The sequence below is a fragment of the Dysidea avara genome, chromosome 6 (genome assembly GCF_963678975.1).
Source record: "Dysidea avara chromosome 6, odDysAvar1.4, whole genome shotgun sequence".
Classification (NCBI taxonomy): Eukaryota; Metazoa; Porifera; class Demospongiae; order Dictyoceratida; family Dysideidae; genus Dysidea; species Dysidea avara.
The window spans coordinates 11,645,836-11,669,614 of NC_089277.1; the positions used below are offsets into that span (position 1 = coordinate 11,645,836).

General features: G+C 37.3%; 2 protein-coding genes across 2 annotated transcripts in view; both read right to left on the reverse strand.

The window, feature by feature from the left end:
- On the reverse strand, window positions 1-17,005 carry LOC136257712 (protein dachsous-like). Its single transcript, XM_066051003.1, has 10 exons — window positions 16,790-17,005; window positions 13,381-13,543; window positions 12,833-12,993; window positions 11,744-12,060; window positions 8,036-8,193; window positions 7,501-7,690; window positions 7,232-7,436; window positions 3,425-5,769; window positions 829-1,227; window positions 1-227 (listed from the first exon to the last, which is right to left on the reverse strand). Exons 3-10 carry the CDS (start codon window positions 12,869-12,871, stop codon window positions 149-151), a joined length of 3,732 nt encoding a protein of 1,243 aa, XP_065907075.1. The 5' UTR covers window positions 12,872-12,993; window positions 13,381-13,543; window positions 16,790-17,005; the 3' UTR covers window positions 1-148.
- Window positions 13,364-23,779, reverse strand: part of LOC136259237 (protocadherin-like wing polarity protein stan) — a 31,502-nt gene continuing 21,086 nt past the window's right edge. Inside the window, exons 9-10 of the mRNA XM_066052725.1 lie at window positions 16,790-17,915; window positions 13,364-13,543 (exon numbers count right to left, since the gene is read on the reverse strand). Of these exons, the coding sequence (XP_065908797.1) occupies window positions 13,364-13,543; window positions 16,790-17,915 (1,306 nt within the window). The remainder of the gene's footprint in view (window positions 13,544-16,789; window positions 17,916-23,779) is intronic.

Here is a 23,779-nt window from a genome sequence, read left to right on the forward strand (position 1 = left end):
TACAGTTATTCATACAACCTGTTGTGACTTACTCTTAACACAATAAAAATGTGTGTTTTAATTGTATCACAAAATACATTGACAAATTAGTTAAAAAAACATAGAACAAGCAGGAGGGTGTGACTATATACTTGCCGTGTGCACTGTTTTACGCTGGCTGGAAATCAATTAATTCTATTTCTTCAGGATTGTCTTTGTTACCTTGAGGATGAATCTTCATCTGTGAACTGTAAAAAATAAAAATCATAAAATTAATATCAGTGTGCCACGGTGTGCAGTAAAATAAGGCAACCTTTATATTCCAAAGCATTGAAGATATATATATCTAATAAACGTACGTATATATATTTGGAGTCTACTGATATGACCATCATAGCAGGGGCATACTGAGGGGTTTTCCAGGGGTTTCAGGAAACCCCTTTGGATTTTACACACTATTTGAAATTGAAACTTCAGATTCCAGAATCTGGAATCTATCATGGAACAGGACACATTGTAAATTTTTATCTTAGTTAAATAATAATTTCTCATATGATAGCAACACTTACTGCTTATGATTTTGGTGAAAAGATCAAGATATTCTAACAAAGCAGTCAAGCAATGCAATTAAACTACTCTAATATAACAGTCACTTAACTGTAGTGGAAACCCCTTTTCAAAATTCCCGTGTATGCCCCTGATAAGGTCTTATGAAGTGTCTGCTAAACAAGAGTTATAGTATTAACAAAACAATTAAGAACAAAAAATTTAAAAACAAAGCAGTTGACCACATCCCAAATAATTATATCCTACATGTAAATTGTACATTAAAAGACCTTTAGATCTTACCTAGCCCAACATTTCCAAACCAAAGCCAATATGATCAGCAACACAGTAACAATAACTAGTAAGTTAACAATGGTAATAGCAATCAGGATAATGCCCCAAGTAGGTATATCATCATTATCTGATGATGGTGGTGGTGGTGAGTTGGTACGTAATGTTGAGGTAGTGGATAGTGTAGGGCTAGTTAGTGTTGTGGTAGTTATTGCTGCTGTAGTTAATGGTGTTGGTGATGATATTGAAGTAGGTACTGATGATGGAGACACATTGTTATTTGTCACTTGCTCAATGCCATAGTTTAATTGATCACTCAGAGTTTCATTAATTGATTCAATCAACATTTGCAGATCATTTGGAAAGTAAAAATCACCACCTTGTAGTGCATATATTGTCACAATAGTAGTTCTGTATAGAAATTGTAAAAAAATAATATATATCACTGTACAACTTTACATCACATGACAATAACCAACCCATGCATGTATGGTGCTCAATATTAGAGTCTTTTAGACTTTAATGGATATTCACTCCCTGCATGCTTTTACCTTTCACCTGTAATTCTTACTGTATAAAAATTTACTCTTTTTTTGCATGTACACCATGCAGTATTACATTACCTGTAAACTAAGTTGATGGCTGGACATATAATAATTGCTTTTACTGCAGAAACAGAACACTAGACTTTGAACCTTAATGTATCATGTGATAGCTCCAGTAGAGGCTCATCAATCTGCTGATGTAAACAGTAACATTGATGATTTTTTTTAGGCAGTGATCCTTGCAGGAAAATTTAGTGCAATGCACCATTAAAAATAGAATTTCTCATCAAGTGAACTGCAGTTTACAACTTGTACTTTATTAACAATTCAGGTTTTTATTTTTCTGCTTTTTGATATAGCATATATCAAGACACACGATAGTGTGTCATGCGGCCCAAGAAGCCGGCGCGCCACACCGTGGGTATATTGACAAGAAGAAAGAAAATATCATTTTCACACTTCTGTATCTCGGTGATCCATTATCCTATTGGAACCAAATTTGCTACAGAGTTGCCCGCTATCCAGGGGAGTCTACATACCAAATTGGAAGGAAAAGAGCTCAGCTATAAACAAGTCATGCACCCAATAGAGAGTTCAGCTACAAACAATTTACTCTGTAGAAGTTCTGCTTCAAACATGTCTTCATTCAGAGAGTTTAACAACCAAAATATACCATGTAAAGACTTCAGCTAGACTAACAAGTTACTCTGTAGAGAGATCAACTAGAAATAAGAGATAGCTCAGCTAAAAAATGTCACCTTGTAGAGAGTTCAGCTACAAACAAATCACACTGTAGAGAGATCAGATAGAAGAAGCCACCTTGTAGAGGGTTCAGCTGTGAAGTGATCACCCTAGAGAGAGTTCAGCTACAAAGAAACCATCCTGTAGAGAGATCAGCTAGAAACAAGTCACCTAGAGTGACATCAGCTACAAAGAAACCATCCTGTAGAGAGTTCAACTACAAAAAAATCATCCTGCAGAGAGTTTGGCTACAAAAATTCACTCTGTAGAGTATTCAGCTACAAACAAATCACCTTGTAGAGTGTACAACTAGACACGAGTCACCCAGTAGAGAGATCAGCTACAAGAAGTTACATTGTAGAGAGATCAGCTAGAAGAAATTAGAGTTCAGCTACAAAGAAACTATCCTGTGGAAAGTTCAGCTACAAACAAATCACCCTGTAGAGATATCAGCTAGATACAAGTTACCTTATAGGATCAGCTACAAACAAATAACCCTGTAGAAATATGTGTTGGAAACAAATCACCATGTAGAGAGTTCAGCTAGAAACAAGTCACTCTGAAAAGAGTTCAGTTACAAACAATGGGAGTTTCAGCTACAGTTCAGTTATGTATATAAGAAGTCACCTTATTACCTACAGTATGATTATCTTTTATTGCTAAATATACAAATATTTTTAATTAAAAAAAACTGTACACAACATTTCTTCCTTTGTTCCACAATTCCTGCAGAAAAGAAAAAAAAACAAGTTAGAAGGAAGTCCTAAAGCCAGCCATAGGCTGGCTTTGGGGTATACAAATACAAAAAGAAGTGAAATCTAATCCAAAACAGCCAAGCTGTAAAAAAAGAGTGTGATCCTCAAAAAGGCTATAGTGAAAAAAGATGTGAAATCCAAGGTGACGGCCAAGAAATGGCTGTGATGGTAGGTTAATGGCAAAAATTTTAATTACGACAATTCAGGTGAATTTGCTTGGATTAGATATATATATATATATATATATATATATATATATATATATATATATATATATATATAGCTATGATGTATGTGACTATTGTATTAGAATACCATATATGGCTGCTGTATTAGCTATTTATAGACTATTAGAACATCTCAGAAAGGCAAAAGGCATCCTAACATCTCCTTTGCTTTGCAGCCTGACACAGACAGTGAAGTGATACAGTAGCTATACAAATTCTTGCTTTGAACCACAACTATATATTTCCACATAGAGCTATATTGTGATATCATAAAGTGCCTTGTTTTGCATTTTAGTGTATGGATATTTAAAACTGAAAATACTTTTTAAAAATAACTGACCTCTCTTTCTCTTCTCCTGGCGTGATGTTAACTACAACAACTGATGCATTCAGCTCCTGTGTAAGAATGCGTTGAAAGGTTTCCTCCACAAAGAGGTTGGTGGCAACTTGCAGGACAAGCCTAACTGTGTTATTTAAATCATAATTGCTAACATCAATCACTAACACTGTTGCAATATCTGATCTTATACTCTGATTAATAGAGTCTACGGCAACTACTTGAAATGATCTCTGACTCATTTGGTGAAAATCTAGTGGATTATTCACTGTCACTGCACCAGTCATATTGTCAACAGCAAATACAGATGGTGCTACCAACTGGTAATTAAACTCTGCATTGTTTCCAGTGTCTGCATCAGTTGCCAATAAGTGTAATTGTTGTTCATTGTTCACATTCATAACTGGAGTACCCACCGATCTATTTTGTGTTACTCTGCCATAGTATTGACTCTGACTGAATTCAGGTGGATTGTCGTTGATGTCTGTAAGTGTAATAGTCACTGTGGTAGTACCAGTCAGTGTAGGAGGCCCTTGGTAAACTGCTATCACCTCTAATTCATGTTGAGAATATTCTTCTCTATCAACTCTGCTCCTTATACTAAGTACCCCTGTTTGTCCATTAATATCAAAATAACCTGATGGGGAAGCTGATTGTATAGAATATGTAAGCATTTGAATTTCACCACTGTTAGCGGACACCATTCCAATACTTAATGCCAAAGATGATTCCTCAACCACACTGATGTTGTAAGTAACCTGTTGAAACACTGGTGTATTGGTATCTAGTACAGTAACGTGTACCATAGAGGTATCAGTCCGACCACCAGTATCACGAACTACAATACCAAATGTATACTCCATTGTAGTCTCATAGTCTAATGGCTCAGCTAGTGATAAGATGCTATTGATGTCACTATCAAACGCAAAAGTTGTAAATGTACTATCCTCTAAAGAGTACTCCAGAATATACCCAACATCAGGATCATTAGCTGTGACCCTTAGATCTGCTGTACCTATTCTACCACCTTGTAACATTGTTTTTACAATACTGCCAACACTAGCATTCTTGTATATTGCTCCCTCAAACAATTCACTACTAAATTCTGGAGGATAATTATCTACATCTATAATGGTGGCTACACTGAAACAGGAAACATCTCTTGCAGTAGACAAGGCTGGGTCTTGATCATGCAGTGTCACACTGTATGTGATACACCTCAATGAAGAACCACCACATATGAGGCCACTCAGCAAACCTGTAGGATTTCTCAAGTCAAAAAGAGTCTCAGCATAAATACTGCCATTATTATGAATGCTAAGATAATTTGCAATCATCGTGTAATGAAAACCAGGATTACGATCACTATCACTTCCTATGACAGTGTAGACTATCATACCCACTGGTGTGGTTTCATTAATTGTAAAACGCTGACAAGTTGTTGTAAAGAAAGGATCATACTCATTCACATCAGTTGGTATGACAACAACACGTGTATAGTCAGTGATATTAGTAGAATCTGCTGAAGAATATGCTACAACACATAGTGTGATATTGGGATTGGCATGTTCTGCATCTAACATGCCTGAATCCAGTGTAATTTCACCAGTGGAAGAGTCAATTGTAAAGTTTACCTCATTTTCTGTAATAAATGTGCTGTAATCTGTAGAGCTGTTACATCCAGTAACAGGTACAAGACCATATCCAACAGTGTTACCATCAATGTCAAAGTCAAATGCAGATACAGTAATCACTGTAGAACCAGCAACATTATATTCAGACACCAGAGCTGGATACAAGTTCACTTCAAATTCAGGTACATTGTCATTGATATCTATGACCCGTATTGTCCCTGTTATCACTATAGATGTGTTACCATCGTTACTAGCTTCTACAGTTAAATTGTACAGGGCAGTACTTTCACGATCAAGTGGTTCATTTGTAGCCAAATATACATATCCAGCAATAGGATCCACATCAAATATTCCTTGACCTGTTCCGCCTACAACATTGTAGGTGACATTAAAGACACCAGCTGTAAAGACACTAACTGCTCTGAACGCAACATTAGTGATCGTACGTCCCATTGCAGCATTTTCAGGTATTCTAAATTCAGTGTCTGCCAGTGGTGTTATAAATTTCAGTGCAGTTTCATCAATGTTCAAGATTGTAACAATGACGGTGACATTAGAGCTCATGGATTGGAAACCACTATCTTGAGCTATGACTGTGAGGACTAGAGAAGTGTTGCTCTCCCAATCAATTGGTTGTGATGTTATTATGACACCTGATATCTCATCAATGGTAAAGAAATTAGCAGCATCAGTTTGATCAAGTGAATACCTTACCTACAGTAGATAATGGCATCATGTTATTTCTCTTACATTTATATACTCGTCTAGCCAGTGTTGGGAGTAACGCGTTACTTATGTAACGTGTTATGTAATATTATTACTTTTGTGGTAACTAAGTAATATAACAAAATACACTATAAAAAAAGGTAATATATCTCAAATTACTTTACTTACAAATGTGACACGCTACCTAAGTAACATAGTTACTGTAACGAATGTAATATATTACTACAAGTAACGAAGTTACTAATCTTGTTAGTAATCCACTGAGTAACGCCTAGCCACTACGAAGTAATGAAGCTTTACTAAATGAAGCTTATTCGCCAACTTCTTACTTATAACCAAGATTTGCACATTGTCCAACAACGCAATCATGCATGTCACGTGATAACGTGGTAGTTTCACATGTGACAGCTTAAGGTTGCGGACACAAAGTAATATAATATGTAATAATATAGTTACTTTATTTTATGAGTAATATGTAACTGTAACTAAATAGTTCAGTTGCAAGTAATATGTATTATGTAACTAGTTACATTTAAAAAGTAACTTGCCCAACGCTGTGTCTAGCTTTGGTAATATGTATTTGTGTTATATATGTACAAGTATAGTCCAATACTAAATTAGGGATTAAATATATGTCCACTAGTATATATGCAGGTGTATATAGACAACTTTCCTTGTTTCGCTACTTTTTCTCTGTGATTGAACTTAAAAATTCTTAATTTTGTTTTGTAAAATTTTTATAACTGGTGAACCCATACATACTGCATCAAAAGAAAGGATGGCACCAGAGGTAATGTTTTCACTGATTACACACCCCAACTATCAATTACTGACTTGAAAGTGAAGTGGTGCTTTCAGTTTGTTTCACAGCATTTCAAATGAAGAACAGTAGGAGAAGTGTGACTCTACAATCAGTCCAGTCAGTACAGAAATATGGACAATTTCTATTTGCAAATGTATGGAAGCCATCAAGGTACCATGAAGTGACACCTAGGGCTGTCAGCAAAAAGAATGGAGCACAAAGGAGGACAAAGTAAGTCCAATGTGTGTGCAGTGTATGACTGCGGTATACCAAAAGGAACCTGTTGAGCTGAAGTGACATTGAACAGTGAAAAGTCAAGCTAGTAGCCTTAGCCATTATCTAGTTACACTTGTCTGAAGACATCAGGCAGGCAGGTAGTTAGTCAGTCAGTAGAAAATTATTTTAAAAATCTGTAGCAATCTATTGGAAGTATTTAGGGTCACACTGATAGCACTTGGTTATACCTAACCGATACTGTCAAGGCTTCAGGATGGCACATAAAGCTGGTTTTTGGGTGATTTTTTGGCCAGGAAAACCCAAATCTCCATAACCCTTTAATATACAGTATGGTAACACAGCACTACTGTACTGTATAATATTCATACAATGTACATGTATATGTGGTTTGGACTATTATTAGCTTCATACCATTCCATTTTGCAGGTAATCTGGATCAGTAGCATATACTGTTCCAACCACTGCATTTTCCTCCTCTTCAGTTACACTCATTTGGTAGAGTGATTGGTTGAACACAGGGACATTATCATTCTCATCATTAATGGTGATTAATACACTGGCATTGCCTGTTCTGCCTCCTCCATCAGTTGCAATAATAATCAGTGTAACAGTTTCCCTAATTGCAATACATATTATATATTGTATCAAATTTCTCTTTATTTTTGCCTAACTAGCCTTACATATCTTCTCTGTCTAGTGGTACAATTGCAGTGACCACACCAAAATCACTGATGGAAAATGAATCAGAGCTACTCCCTGCTTCTATACTGTAGCTCAAGCGTCCAAATCCTGAATTTAAACTGTCAACATCAGTGGCAGTTACTGTTACAAGTGGTGTAGAGGTTATTCTGTTCTCATTTACTTCAGCAGCTTAAAAAATACATGAAATGTATAACAGTTTATGTAATGCAAAAATCCTCAATCCCATGTTTTCACATTCGTTATCACATTAACTTAAGGAATAGTATAGTTAGTTAACCAAGAAAACACAGCCGTGAGTGCTATACAGCAAGTGAGTCTACTGATAGTTCTTAACAGTTTAGTACTGTACATTTTTAAAGGAATTTCAGGCAATGCTATGATTATGCTCACCACATGTATGCAGTAGTAAATAGTTCTCTATTATAATTAACAATTAACTTTCTTATACATACATATCAGGAAACTGCTTGTACAGTTGTTACATACACATATGCCTCATTCTTATGTGCTTACTGTATTCCATAGGATCAAACACTGGGTCATTGTCATTAATGTCCCTCACAATTATATAAGCTTGCCCAGCTGGAGTGTTGTGATGAGATCTTAATCCTCTGTCATTTACTGTCACAGTGAAGTCATATGATGCTCTACTCTCAAAATCTAGCACTGTGCTAAAAGCATATATAATAGAATCCATGACAGTACACAAATCAAGTTATAAACTATCTCCTAATACTGGAAGCACACACACACACACACACACACACACACACACACACACACACACACACACACACACACACACACACACACACACACACACACTTGATCCTGATTACACTGCTCTTGCGAGTTACGTAACTTACGTGTCCAATTGGGGGAGCAAAAACACTTAATGTGGATTGCATGATCTACGCCCCCTACACTCTTAAACCACCATTGACATGTATCACACTGCACTGCTCTGTGTTGTAGGTGCACAGGCTTACCTCTCTCTGAGAGGCATTTGTGTCCTTTTAAGTCACCTGGCCTTCTAAATCTTCTCTTACATACAGAATAGAATACTCCTTCCTTACTGCACCCAATGAAACTCCTCTGGAAAGTAGTTTACATCACACTTGTGAACTGCCAGTCTGCCACTGCTCCTGAACCATCTCCGACAAGCAGCACACTGAACTGCACCAGATATTGGAAGTGGTCTCTCTGGGATACACTCATGATGAGCCCTGTCAATCTACCATCTAAATGTTCTGTAGCAAACAGTGCAAAACACGGTATTAACCTGACTGACCTGATAGTCCTGCTGGTCAGATTTGCACTGGCTCCATGCATCCTTCCATCTTAATGCGTCCCGAGCTATCTCATGCCAACAAGCATCACTAATTTCCAGTGAATTTCCAGTGATACTAAATCATCCTCAAGAACATCTCTCCACCTCTTTTTTGGCCCATGAAATGGACGTGTCATAGACAACCATGCAAACAAACACATCCAAGGGATGCAATGATTAGGCATTCATGCCAAGTGGCCCAGCCATTCCAAGTGTCTCTTCCTAAGTTTAGTATCATCAGTCTCTAGATCACCCCAAATCACTCTTACTGCACCCAATGAAACTCTTTGCTCCTATAGCTGCCAGTTTGTAATACCTAACACTGATCTCACACATCTATGATGGAAACTATCAGCTTCCCACAAAGTTGTAATACCTAACACTGATCTCACACATCTATGATGGAAACTATCAGCTGCCCACAAAGAGGTGTCCAACACTTACTGCCATACAACAGTACTGACAAGACACACGCCTTATATATGTATATATGTATAATAAACAGTCAAGTAGGAATTCTTAAACACAGCTTGTCATAAAGCTCCAAAAGCTTTAGAAGCATTGGCTACATGTCTGTCAACCTCTCCACTGATTCTTCCATTGTCTGAGATCGATGATCCTAGATAAGGGAACTGTTCAACCCATTTTATTAGACAATCACCCACAACAAGATGACACTTCTCCTCATCAGCCACTATGTTACCAATCACCATAAACTTGGTCTTTGGGAAGCTCACTGTCAACCCTAGAGAACCTGCTACCTTGACATAAACTCTGATAGCAGCACATGCAGCATCTCTTGAGCGAGCCAGCAATACGACATCATCAAAAAACTCTCCCTTTTGCAGCAGCACTTCATTGGCATTCCTAGTCAACCTGCGAAACAACCGATTGCCCTGCTTATACAACAGTAATGTTCCCATATCAGCAATCTCCTTAACTCTTTCCACCCACCTTTCAGCAATGATACAGGCATAAAGATTAAATAAAGTAGGGGCCATTGTGCACCTTGACATAGACCATTAGTGACCTCAAACTCCTCTAACAGCTCCCCATCCACTCTCACGCTAGCCTTCATAGGTTGTATACAATCACTGGACAGGACTGGTGGACTAGACTATTGGACTCAGGTTTTTTCTTTCTTCTGTGTTTTAACCACAAATTTGGACAATTGGTTGTAGTTATTGCTAGCTACATTTAATGTAGAATATACAGGTAGACCAGTCTACTTTGCACTACCTGTGCATTTTAGCACAATTAACACAATGAGCAGGTATCATTGCCAATAAATCTTGAAAGAGACTGACTGTTGTCAGCTAAATCAGAGTCCATAATATTTAAGCCCCCCCCAACTATTATGAATTCTTGGTTTTACAGTCAAACATTTCTTTCATGGCATGACCTCCAGAGAGTCATGCATGACATGACTACCATTCTTCTTATCATGGAGTATAAATCATACAGTATACAAGCAATGGTCTTTGGAGTCAGCAAAATTAAGTGACTGTCTTGCTGTTCCATCTGTAGGTAGGCAATACACACACCCTATATAGCTGCAGCTGGGTAAAGCTAACATATTCTGGCATGGCTACACTGCTTTCTTTTGTGTGTGGAGGTGGGAGTGGTCTAACTACATAAGATTACATATTCTATATAACAAACGATGGCCAGTTGACCAATATTTGGTGAAAAGGAAAAAAAACCAGAGTCCAGTAGTGCATTCCACCAGTCCAGTCCACTAGTCCAGTCCAGTGATTGTATACAACTGTCTTAATATTATCATGCAATGACTTCACAAGCTCAACCAACATCTCAGGCACTCCTAATTTCAACAAAGCCAACCAAAGTGCCTCTCATGGGACAGAATCATATGCCTTACGATGGTCCACAAAAATTAGCTACTGCATTGTATTATGTTCTATTGCTTTCTCAACTAGTTGTTTAACTATAAAAATTATATCGGTACAGCTACGACCTTTCCTAAATCCACACTGTAACATCTACTTGACCAACTTTTGCAACCACACGCACACACACACACACACACACACACATACACACACACACACGCACACACACATACGTACACACACACATACATGCATGCGTGCCAAAAATTATCATTAGCATTACTTAGCCATGTGCCATGACTAAATTTTCAACCTTTTTGTCATAGTAGTAGTAGTAGTATTCATGTATAAAAAATGCTTTTAATAAGTATCCAATGTGTATTTGACCCTTTTCAAACATTGCAATAGGCTAACTACCTGGCTTATAAATTCTGCATAATGCTGATAACTTCATAAGTCGAAACCAAAATAAAATAATTTTAGTTTCTCACACCTTGCTTTTATAACCTGTACTTTATAGTAGTACTAGAATATCTTATTGACATAAGTTTGAGGACCAGTTGGAAATACTTTCATAACTGATATTTGACATCTAAAAAGTTATGCATACTGTCAAGGGTGTATGCAGTAATTTTGAAAAGGAATTTCTACTGCAGCTAAGTGACTGTTAATTCTATTGACTGTTTTATTAGAGTATATCAATTTTTTCACTAAACTTGCCATAATATTACTAGAGCACTAAATTGATAATGTTACTATGTGTGATACCATTACTTAACTAAGATAAAAGTTTCATGATCAATCCAAAATTCTGGAGACCTAAAGTGCCATGTTCCAAGCACTGTTTAAAATCCAAAGGCGATTCCTGAAACCCTTGGAAATTACCTAGGTATGCTCCTACTGTATGTATGTACATAGTTGGCTGTTGTCAAAGTTGTGATTGGTTCAGAGATTATACTGTGCGCATGCACTGCTACATAACAATACCCTCAACAGTTTTGGCAAGGCAGCAAACTACACCTAAAATAAAATAGCACTTACTTAAGGATGACATGTCCCAGAAAGTTGTTTGTTTCATTTTGCACAATTCTGAAGTAAATGCTATCAGGACCAGTCAAAGTGAAACTGGCTATTTGACCATTTATTGTGGCAGGGTCATCTCCATCACTTGCTGTCACAGTAAAGATGATATTGCCTGTGGGTTCATCCTCTGCTACAAAGAATGTGTAGTTTGTTGTATCCAACATGGGACTGTGGAGGTTGTTGTTATCAACCAGTGTCAGTATGAACTGTGTAGTACCAGATCTTGTAAAATCAACTCCATTGTCAGTAGCTACTATTGTAATGTTATAAGTGCCCTGAAATATGTTAATGGAACATCACCATTTGTGACCAGATTTGTAAAAAGGGGTCTTCCACACACATCCAATTTACCAACTTTGATGATTCAGTTAGGAAAAGGCCATTAACTTGAAATGCAGTCAGTAGTAAGCACCACCATAGCTTAATGGATGGAAAATTATTCTGGTTAGATATGTTTCTTGAGTACCGAATTATGGTCTTCAGAGTTTATAGAATTGGATGTGTGTGGAAGGCCCCTTTTCACAAATCCAGTCACATTTATTTCTGACCTAATTACTGTATGCAGTTAGTAAGCATTGAAATTATCTAACTTTTAGCTTTTAAATTGACAAACAACTAAGAGCCTATAGGGTTGGCATGTAATAAACATAAAAACAGAAATCAGCACAGCATAGGAATGTAGAATTTGAAGTAATTCAAGCAACATACAAGTCTGGGTGTGGTCATAATGAAATGTGGACCTTGCTCACAGCCATTGTACGCTTTGAGGAAATACATGTGAACTAGTACACGCACGCAGGCACACACGCACGCATGCACGCCAATACACATGCACGCACACATCCACACACACATGTGTGCGTGCGTGTGCATGACACACATACACAGTAAAGCAAAGTTCAGCAGCTGTGACATGGCATTATACCCAGAGACACTGAAACAGTTCAGGTACTTATAGAGCCTTATCTGTTATATGTAATTTTCATAAATAAATGCCAAGGAATCTGGAACTTGACCTCTACCAACCATATTACTCTAATCACTTACAGCAGCTGGAGCAGGTACACTGGCATTACTGGTCCTCATAAGTACACCAGTAGATTGATCAATGACATATGTTCCACCATAATCATTATCCAGGGAATATGTTATAGTGTTGTACAATCCATCAGAGTCAGAAGCTGATACAATGTTTGAATACTCTGCCCCTATATGAAAATGTAAGTAAGATACCAGCCAGTGTCTTGGAATAAATAATTTAGCTTATTTATCAATGGAATAGATAAAATTCCATATTTGTATTATTATTTTACCGATATATACAGCTAAACTGTTTTATTTATACAGTAAACCAAACTATGATAGCAGACTTGTTGTGTTGTCATGAAGTAATATACTACTACGTATGTATAACTGTAGTAGATAACTTTTTAGAAAATGTATTGTAAGTAGTATTACATAAATTATTCCCAACAATCATTATGGTTAATTGTACTTGGTCATAAAGCCTATAAAATTGCATGTGCATATGGTAGCTAACACAGTATGCATGTACGTGTGGATGTATTCTACATTGACTTATTTTGTGTTTTCACCTGGCTGAGTATCTGTGAGAGCAGTGAGGTTGTAAAGAATTTGTGTAAATTGAGGGGTAAACTCGTTGATGTCATTAATGTTGACTTGTACACTAGCACTGGATGTATGGGCAGGACGTCCATTGTCAATGGCCACCAATATGAGCTGGTGAGAATTTAAGGTCTATAACAAAATGAAATATGCATATCAAACATCCTTCATGTTCTTAAAGTTTAGCATCATGGGTATAAACTAATCATTATCCCATATAATGTACTGTATAGCAGGTCTGGGGGATTTTTTTACATATGGTCCCAATCTGTGAAAATTTTCTCTCTCAAAACTTGCAGCTTGATCAAAATGAGATTGCTTATTATTATAAATCTAATCCAAAACAGCCAAGCTGTAAAAAAAGTGTGTAGCCCTCAAAAAGGCTATGATGAAAAAAGATGTAAAATCCAAGGTGGCGGCCAAGAAATGGCTGTGATGGTAGGTTAATGGTAAAAATTTTAATAATGACAATTCAGGAGAATTTTGTGCCATTTCACAAAATTCACCTGAATTGTCATTATTAAATTTTTTACCATTAACCTACCATCACAGCCAATTCTTGGCCGCCACCTTGGATTTCACATCTTTTTTCATCATAGCCCTTTTGAGGGCCGCACACTTTTTTTTACAGCTTGGCTGTTTTGGATTAGATTTCATTTCTTTTTGTATTTGTATACCCCAAAGCCGGCCTATGGCCTGCTTTGGGACTTTTTTTAACCTATCTTTTTTCTTTACTACAGGAAGAAGAAAAGATGAAGTAGATGTACTTCAAATATTTTACCAGTAAATGTACAAATTATATATATATAATACATAATATTATATTGATTACAGAAATCTCCATGGTGGTTTCTTTGTAACTGAACACTCTACAAGGTGACTTCTTCTAGATGCTCTCTCTACAGGGTGAATTGTTTGTAACTGAACAATCTACAAGGTAACTTCTTCTAGCTGATCTCTTTACTGGGTGATTTGTTTGTAGCTGAATTCTGTACAGGTGATTTGTTTGCAGCTGAGCTCTTTACAGAATGGTTTCTTTGTAGCTGAACTCTCTACAAGGTAACTTCTTCTAACTGATCTTTCTATAGGGCAATTTGTTTGTAGCTGAATTTTCTACAGGGTGATTTCTTTGTAGCTGAACTCTCTACAAGGTAATTTCTTCTAGCTGATCTCTCTACAGGGAGATTTGTTTGTAGCTGAATTTTCTACAGGGTGATTTCTTTGTAGCTGAACTCTCTACAAGGTAATTTCTTCTAGCTGATCTCTCTACAGGGTGATTTGTTTGTAGCTGAATTCTGTACAGGTGATTTGTTTGCAGCTGAGCTCTTTACAGAATGGTTTTTCTGTAGCTGAACCCTCTACAAGGTAACTTTTCTAGCTGATATCTCTACAAGGTCACTAGTTTGTAGCTGAACTCTCTACATGGTGGTTTCTTTGTAACTAAACTTTCTACAAGGTAACTTCTTCTAGCTGATCTTTCTACAGGGTGATTTGTTTGAAGGTGAACTCTCTACAAGGTAACTTCTTCTAGCTGATCTCTCTACAGGGAGATTTGTTTGTAGTTGAACTCTCTACAGGTGACTTGTTTGCAGCTGAACTCTCTACATGATGGTTTCTTTGTAGCTGAACTCTCTACAAGGTAACTTCTTCTAGCTGATCTCTCTACAGGGAGATTTGTTTGTAGCTGAACTCTCTACAGGTGACTTGTTTGCAGCTGAACTCTCTACATGATGGTTTCTTTGTAACTGAACTTTCTACAAGGTAACTTCTTCTAGCTGATCTTTCTACAGGGTGATTTGTTTGAAGGTGAACTCTCTACAAGGTAACTTCTTCTAGCTGATCTCTCTACAGGGAGATTTGTTTGTAGTTGAACTCTCTACAGGTGACTTGTTTGCAGCTGAACTCTCTACATGATGGTTTCTTTGTAGCTGAACTCTCTACAAGGTAACTTCTTCTAGCTGATCTCTCTACAGGGAGATTTGTTTGTAGCTGAACTCTCTACAGGTGACTTGTTTGCAGCTGAACTCTCTATGTGATGGTTTCTTTGTAGCTGAACTCTCTGCAAGGTAACTTCTTCTATTGATCTCTCTACAGGGCGATTTGTTTGTAGCTGAACTCTCTATATACATGGTGGTTTCTTTGTAGCTGAACTCTACAAGGTGATTTCTTCTAACTGAACTATCTCTTTCCATAGTTGCATGAACTCCCTACAAGGTAACTTCTTCTAGCTGATCTCTCTACAGGGTGAATTGCTTGTAGCTGATCTTTCTACAGGGTGACTTGTTTGTAGCTGATCTCTATACAGGTTACTTGTTTCTAGCTGATCTCTTGAATTCTCTTCAGGGTGACTGCTCTATTAGGATGACTGCTCTATTAGAGTATCTCGATCTTGCACTTGCTGCACCAAGTTGGATTTCGTGTTATAACTCCGATGGTTTTAAGTCTAATTCTTCTACACCATTGATGAGCCTTTCTAAGATGATTACTCCATCTGTGGAACGATTTTCAAAGCATTACCCCAAGCGGTTTATCTGGTAGGTGTGGCAAGCAGTTGTTTTCTTATTACCTAATCTCGATTGCGTAATTGTTACACACTGTTGGTTTTTTCGTTGCATCTTCCTGGTTTTTAGCTCGATTTCTTTCAAACCACAAAAGGTTTGAGGTTTAATAGTTAACCTATTCACCCACCGATTTTCAGCTTCTTCCCATACGCGGTTTACGCTGTAGGCGTGACAACATATTGGTGTTATCTTTCGTGAATAATTGCTCATAACTCTTTGCCTGTTTATCGTATTCCAGCCAAAGTTGGTACCGAGATGCGCCTTTATACCCCCATTCTCTGTGCCAAAGTTCAAGGCAATCGGATAAGGTGTTCACAAGAGGAAGAAAAGTAAGAAGAAAAAAAACGAAGAAACTAAGCCAATTTTTGAAGTCGCATATCTCGGGAACGCGTGAAGCGATTTCGCTCAAATTTGGAATGTGGAGTACTGAAGTTTGAGGGAGTGTCCACAGCAAATATCGTCTTGTTTCGTCAAGGCAGCACAGAGCTACGGAGGTGCGAAAATTGCGTTTTCTTTCTTCCTGTCAATATACTCACGGGTGTTGCGCGCCGGCTTCTTGGGCCGCACGACACACTATCGTGTGTCTTGATCCAAAAAATTTCTTCATTTTGAATGGTGGTGATCCGTGAAATGTAGTATTTCCCCTAGTAAAATCCCTGCTATACAGTATATGGACCTAGAATATGGTATCACTATATACTCAATCAGAACACTAACTTAATTCTTTATATTGGATTCTTGGCCTGTATAGCTAGGCCCTGACAAACAAAATGTTTATGGCAAATATATTGTTATCATGCTTATTATAGATGCGTACCTCATAATCAACTGCTTGATTTAACCTAATGGAATTTCCATCAAGTAAAAAGTAGGAGCCAGTTTGTTGTAGTTCTACCTGGAATGTGCCTGCATCACCCCCATCATCATCTGTCACAACAAAATCCTGCACTATTAGGTTATCCACAGGAAGATTTTCACTAATGTTGATGGAGCTGGGAAGGTTGCTGAATACTGGTCTATTATTATTGGTCTCTGTAACGATGATATTAACAACACTATTGTCTGAAAGTGCTGGAGATCCTCCATCAGTAACTGTGACATTTACAGAAAAGACATTACCTACAGCATCATTGATTACTCTAGTTGTTGTAATGTTGCCACTTTGAGCATCAATGGCAAATGGAAGGTCAGTCATGTCCACACTCTCAATGATAAATGATAATTCAGCATTTGTTCCATTATCTCTGTCACTGGCACTGACTTGATACACAACATGACCACTGGCAGTTTCTTCAGACACAGAAATATTCATACCATGGATAAGGTTCTCATTGACAGGTGGATTGTCATTGACATCTTCTACTGAGACTGTAATAGTGATTGATGTTGTTAGCCTGAACATGGCAGCACCACTGTCAGATACAGTCAATATCAACAATAGTGTTTCCTCTACTTCACGATCTAGTGGAACTGTTGGCGTCAGCACAAATTCATTAGCTGTTGATCCTTGATTGATGGTAAAATTGCTAGCAAACTCTCCAATTATAACAGGAGTCGTGGGTATGCTTTCATCACCAGAGTCATCATCATTAATGGTAAATGTGTATGTCTCATTTTCATTCTCGGTAAAACTTATGTCATCAAGGATATCAAATACTGGAGGATGATTATTACTGTTGACGACATCAATTGTAACCATTGCTGTGGTGCTCTGTGATGGGGTACCACCATCTTGTGCAACTATTGTAATGTTGTACTGATCCACAGTAAGAGCCATGCTGGAAATAATGGTATGGTTCATTACTGCAAACTGTCCACCATGGTCGCCATCTAACATCAATGTAACTTGAGAGTTTGGTGTATTAGGCTCATCTCCATCAGTGACATTAACTGTTAGTAACACTTCCATTGCTGGTGTACTGTCTTGTATGACAACATGTGCTCTGTATGCAAAATGATTATTGTATAATTATTACATGATGCATTTCACAAAAGTTTTATAATTGTTCCTTCTATGCATTTTCATAATTATGTTACTGCTCAGTGTAAGTTCACACTCAATAAATGTTGAGTTTTAGGACCCAGCAAGATCCAGCTTGTTTGGAGTAGCACTCAACTGTGAATGTGAACTTGTATCTGAGCAGTACAGTAGTTGTCCCACACCATGTACATGCACATCAGCACATGCCCATTTGCACAACTTACAACATTTCTCTAAACTATATACAGTTATTAGTTATAACAGTCTGCTATCAATCTATGCAGTATAAAATTTTAAAACCAGTACAATTTTGTTGTTACTAATGTATACGGAATGCCACAAAACATTAAAACATCCTTGATCCCTGCTACATGGGATTCGCTAGCACTACATGCATATTTCGGGTTAAACTGGACAGCCAAGGATGCTAGGTGCCAAGTGTACTTGAATCTGCCTTTGTGAGGAAGCTAGCTACTGCATCCTTTATTATTATTATTATTATTGTTGCTGAGCAGGCAGCACAGCTGATATGCTCAGGAAAAAAAAGCAATCATAAAATGAATTTAGCTACGTAGTTACAAAGATTACAGTTATTGAGTTCTATACAATGTTTGCAGTTCCGCTGAAAAAGAGTCAATATTGTTGCTCTCAATGATGGAAGATGGTAAGTTGTAGCAAGTTCTAAGTCATATCAAGAAGTTTGACTGCGCTCATATCCTGGGTTGCCAAATGTGTTAATCTATAAATAATTTATACAGATTACATGAGCATAAGTGATTACTTTAGTTTAAGCTAGGATTTGAAATGTTAGTATATAAACAAGGGAGGGGTGGGTGGCATGCTTATGGTGGATTCGACCTCTGTGACAGGATTCAGCACAAGCAATTCCAAGTAGCACCTGTTGCCATGAGTAATAACCACATGATCAATGTGTGCACATGCAATAGTATTATAATATTATTATGTTTATATTTCATCTCCAATATTTTCAAGGTTGAGCAATGTTACCATGCAAATTTAAAAATTTCATGGATCTGCAGACAATCCCAAAAGAGGTCTAAATATTTCAAGGATAAAAAAGTTTTGCTGTTAACCCAAAAACCTCAACAATTTTCTACCTCAAAATTGTACCTTCTAATTGTATTTTAAAGATCCAAATTCCCAGCCATAAACTGGTTTTAGGGCTTTTTAAACCACATTTCTTTATCTGCAGGCAAAATGATCATTAAGATGATTCTGGAAGATTGTAGATTTGACCATGGGTATAAGTTCTGATCCTCAGCTTACTTTATGTGGGTATTACATGTGGTAACCATTGGGTTAGTAGGTGGCGTGGTGAGTAGGCTTCTTATAGGAGTACAAAATTCATTAAGAAAACTAGTGGATGTCAGAGGTCAAATTTAGGATCTCTAGTTTTACCACCTCACTTACTATATTATAAATACCATTCCAACAATGCCATGGCCAATGAGTGGCACATGGTTTATACAGTCAGAGAAGAGCTGCTACAGATACTAGACTTGCTAGTTCTGAAGAAAGAACATAGAAATTCATTAGGTTAGTAATCAATCTGTAATAAAAACATTGGTTTGATTTTGTGTAAGCAACCTAACAAAATTCTGTTCTAAAACATGTTGATATTTGTAATTCTTATTTTGTTAACAGGCGATGTGTGGGAAGGGGGTGCACTATGGTAGGTTAACTTGTTAGCCTATATTATGTAGAGGGAGGGGTGCAACCCCCCAGAAACTAAAAGTATTGTTTATGTTTCATGACTGAAATTTTTGATGTAGAGTAGTTTTAAGCACAATATTGAATCATATATTAATAATGTTTTCTAAGTGGTCAGCATTGCTCATGAGATGTAGGGACCATGCAGAGACAGCCATATGTAAATTTACATAATAGAATATGGCATACAAAGGATTAAATTCCTAACAGGCTATATAGCTAAGTATGTCAATGTCCACAGGTTGGCACTGCTGTTGCAAGTGTTCATACTCAATAACTGTGGAGGATCTCAAGTATTGTATATGGTGACTGCTCTATTAGAGTATTCTGGTCCTTTGTATAAATTTCTTTGGTGGTTGTGGGGGGCACATTCCCCCTGTGTCCCCCTCTGGATTTTCTACTGGTACATTATATGTCTGCCATTGTAACTTGTCAGAAGGTACTTTCTATGCATCTATGTAGATAAAATCCATGCAAAAACAGCTAAGCTGTAAAAGAGAGCTCAGCCATCAAAAAGAAAGTTGTGAAATCAAACAATGGCAGCCCAAATGGCTGCAATGATAAGTTTTAACAATGCACACCTGGCCATTATTAAAATTGATAGGCATTAACATCATTGCTGTCATCTTTGATTCACTGCTTTTTTTTTACCCAGGCCATTCCTCTTTCGTGGATTTCGCTTCTTTTTGTACTTTATGTAAATACCCCTTTCCCAGCTACAAACTGGCTTTGGGATTAATTGTTTCTTCTTACCTAGTTATGATGGTTAACTTATGGCAGACTGATTTTTCAAGCTATTCTCTCTGGCAGTTTACCCTTCAGGTGTGACAAAATGTCAATCACACTAGCACCTAGAGTCACTCGTAGAAACAGTATCAAATTTGCAATGTCTTCAATCACTGTTAACCCCTACAAGTTTAGTTTCTTCACCAGATCGATCAGCAAATTGAACAAATTACCCCATTGTGATTATTGTTCCACAGATTGCTTCAAGACAATGCTAAAATCAATGAGTGAAACACATTGTATTACTCATTTATGAGGTTTACATAATAATAATGTTTTGCAAATAATTGTACATGAATCTATGAATGTCTAATAGATTCACATCAACATGATTCAGCTCAACACATCCTGCCAAATTTCATATAGCAATCCAGGTACATATTTTGTGGTTTTTGTGAAGTGTGTGAAAAGAAGAAAATCTCACAAAAAACAAAGAAAAAACCAAAAAAAATTAAACCAAACTTTGTTTTACAAATGCATAAGGTAATTTAGATGCTAAATGTGGCTGGAAGATTTAACGCAATATTCTTTTGTTTTCAAGAGGGATCATAGTGCTAGCATGTATAAAAATTGTGTGTTTTCTTTCTTACTGTTAATATGTGGAAAATATTATTGGTCTTACCAGTAAACCCATGCATGATAGTAGATTCAGTTTCTCACCAAGAACACAAGCAGTGGCAGATCTAGGAATTTAGGAATTTATAAAGGAGGTTTCCAGCTTAGAAGGTGGACATATACACTGAGTTTGCAAAGCACACTCACTATGCATGTGTTAGGGGGGTCTGGGGGCATACCCCAAGGAAATTTGTGAAGTTTAGATACTCTGAGACTGAATTTGGTAACAATTTGTGTGAAATTATCTGTAAAATAAATATTTATGATGCAAATAGCTTGTTATATAGGCACATGCCACAATGATTTAATTAAAATACTCAACTGTTGCACATTTGTTTTTCAAAGAGAGTTTCCATGGAAACCTTGAAAGCCCTCTAAATCTGCCACTGACAAGAATTAATTTCATAATCAAAATCAGCTACACTTGAGTGGTCTGCTTTTGCTGATCACTTTTGACCACTTTTCCCAAGCACAGTGGTTATCTGTACAGCTCTGTGGTTTTAAATAAAATATAAATGGCCTTTCATTTTAGCAAGTTTTGATACCTAACTGACCCATAACTTGGCCTAATTCATCTCAACACCTTCCTCTTTAATATATAAACAACCTTTTGCTCTCTTCTGGCTCCCACTGCCCACTCCTTTTGGAACTTGCCTAATCAAGACACACGGTAGTGTGTCGTGCGGCCCAAGAAGTCGACGCGCCACAAAATGAGTATATTGACATAAAGATAGAAAATGCAATTTTCACACCTATGTAGCTCTGTGATCCCTCATCCGATTGCAACCAAATTTGCTAGAAATGTGCCGCCCAGTTAGGGAAGTCTACATACCAAATTTGAAGAAAATCGCTCCAGCTATTTCCGAGATACGAGTGAACAAAATTTCTTTTAATTTCTTCGTTTTTTTTCTTCTTCTTCATCTTCATATCGCACACTTCGCAAAATTCGCCATAAAACCATAATGCGTGCTCGGATTGGGCTAAAATTTGGCACACTTAAAGGGCTCATTAAGGCGGATCTTCGTACCAACTTTGGTAGGAATCAGATGAACATTCACGGAGTTATGACCGATTATTTGTGTAAAATAAGATCGAAGGTCTGTCACACCTACAGGGTAAACCCCTTGGAGGAATCAGTTGAAAATTGATATGTAGATGGAGCAACCATCGTAGGAGTGCCTTTTTGTGGTTTGAAAGGAATCGAGATAAAGACCATGGAGATATGACACAAAACCCAATCTGTGTCAAAATTACGCGATCGATTTTTATAAATAAAAAAACTATTAGTTTTCGTGTCTACCAGGCAAACCGCTTAGAGCAACGAGCTGAAAACCAGTATGTAGCTGGAATAATCATCATAGAAGTCCTTGCTGTAGTACAGAAGAATCGGATTACAAATCACTGAGTTATGATTCGAAAGGCAACTATGTGCAGCAAATGCAAGATCGAGATACTCTAATAGAACAGTCACCCTAATAAAGCATTCAGCTGCATTTATAATTTACTCAGTTATATTACATTGCAAGTTATTCGCTATAAACAAGTCACCCTGTAGTCAGATCAGCTAGAAGAAGGTACCTAATAGAGAGTTCAGCTACAAAGAAGCCATCATGTAGAGAGTTCAGCTCAAATAAATCACCCTGTAGAGAATTCAGCTACAAACAAATTGCCCTGTAGAGAGATCAGCTAGAAGAAGTTACCTTGTAGAGAGTTCAGTTACAAAGAAACAATCATGCAAAGAATTTAGCTGCAAACAAATCACCCAGTAGAAAGTTCCACTATGAACAGATCACACTGTAGAGAGTTCAGTTAGAAACAAGTCATCCTGTGGAGAGATCAGCTAGAAGAAGTCACCTTGTAGAGAGTTCAGTTACAAAGAAACAATCATGCAAAGAGTTTAGCTGCAAACAAATCACCCAGTAGAAAGTTCCACTATGAACAGATCACACTGTAGAGAGTTCAGTTAGAAACAAGTCATCCTGACAGAGAGATCAGCTAGAAGAAGTCACCTTGTAGAGAGTTCAGTTACAAAGAAACAATCATGCAAAGAGTTTAGCTGCAAACAAATCACCCAGTAGAAAGTTCCACTATGAACAGATCACACTGTAGAGAGTTCAGTTAGAAACAAGTCATCCTGTAGATAGATCAGGTAGAAGAAGTCACTTTGTAGAGAGTTTAGCTACAAAGAAATCACCATGTAAGAGAGTTCAGCTGCAAACAAATCACCTGTAGAGAGTTCAGCTAGGAACAAGTCACCCTGTACAGAGATCAGCTAGAAACAAGTCATACTGTAGAGAGTTCAGCTAGAAGAAGTTACATTGTAGAGAGTTCAGCTACAAAGAAACTACCATGTAGAGAATTCAGCTGCAAACAAATCGCCCTGTAGAGAATTCAGCTACAATCAAATTACCCTGTAGAAAGATCAGCTAGAAGAAGTTACCTTGTAGAGAGTTCAGCTACAAACAAATCCCCCTATAGAGAGTTCAGCTAGAAACAAGTCACCCTGTAGAGAGATCAGCTAGAAACAAGCCACCCGTAGAGAGTTCAGCTAGAAGAAGTTACATTGTAGAGAGTTCAACTACAAAGAAACTACCATATAGAGAGTTCAGCTGCAAACAAATCACCCTGTAGAGAATTCAGCTAGAAACAAGTCACCCTATAGAGAGTTCAGCTAGAAAAAGTTACATTGTAGAG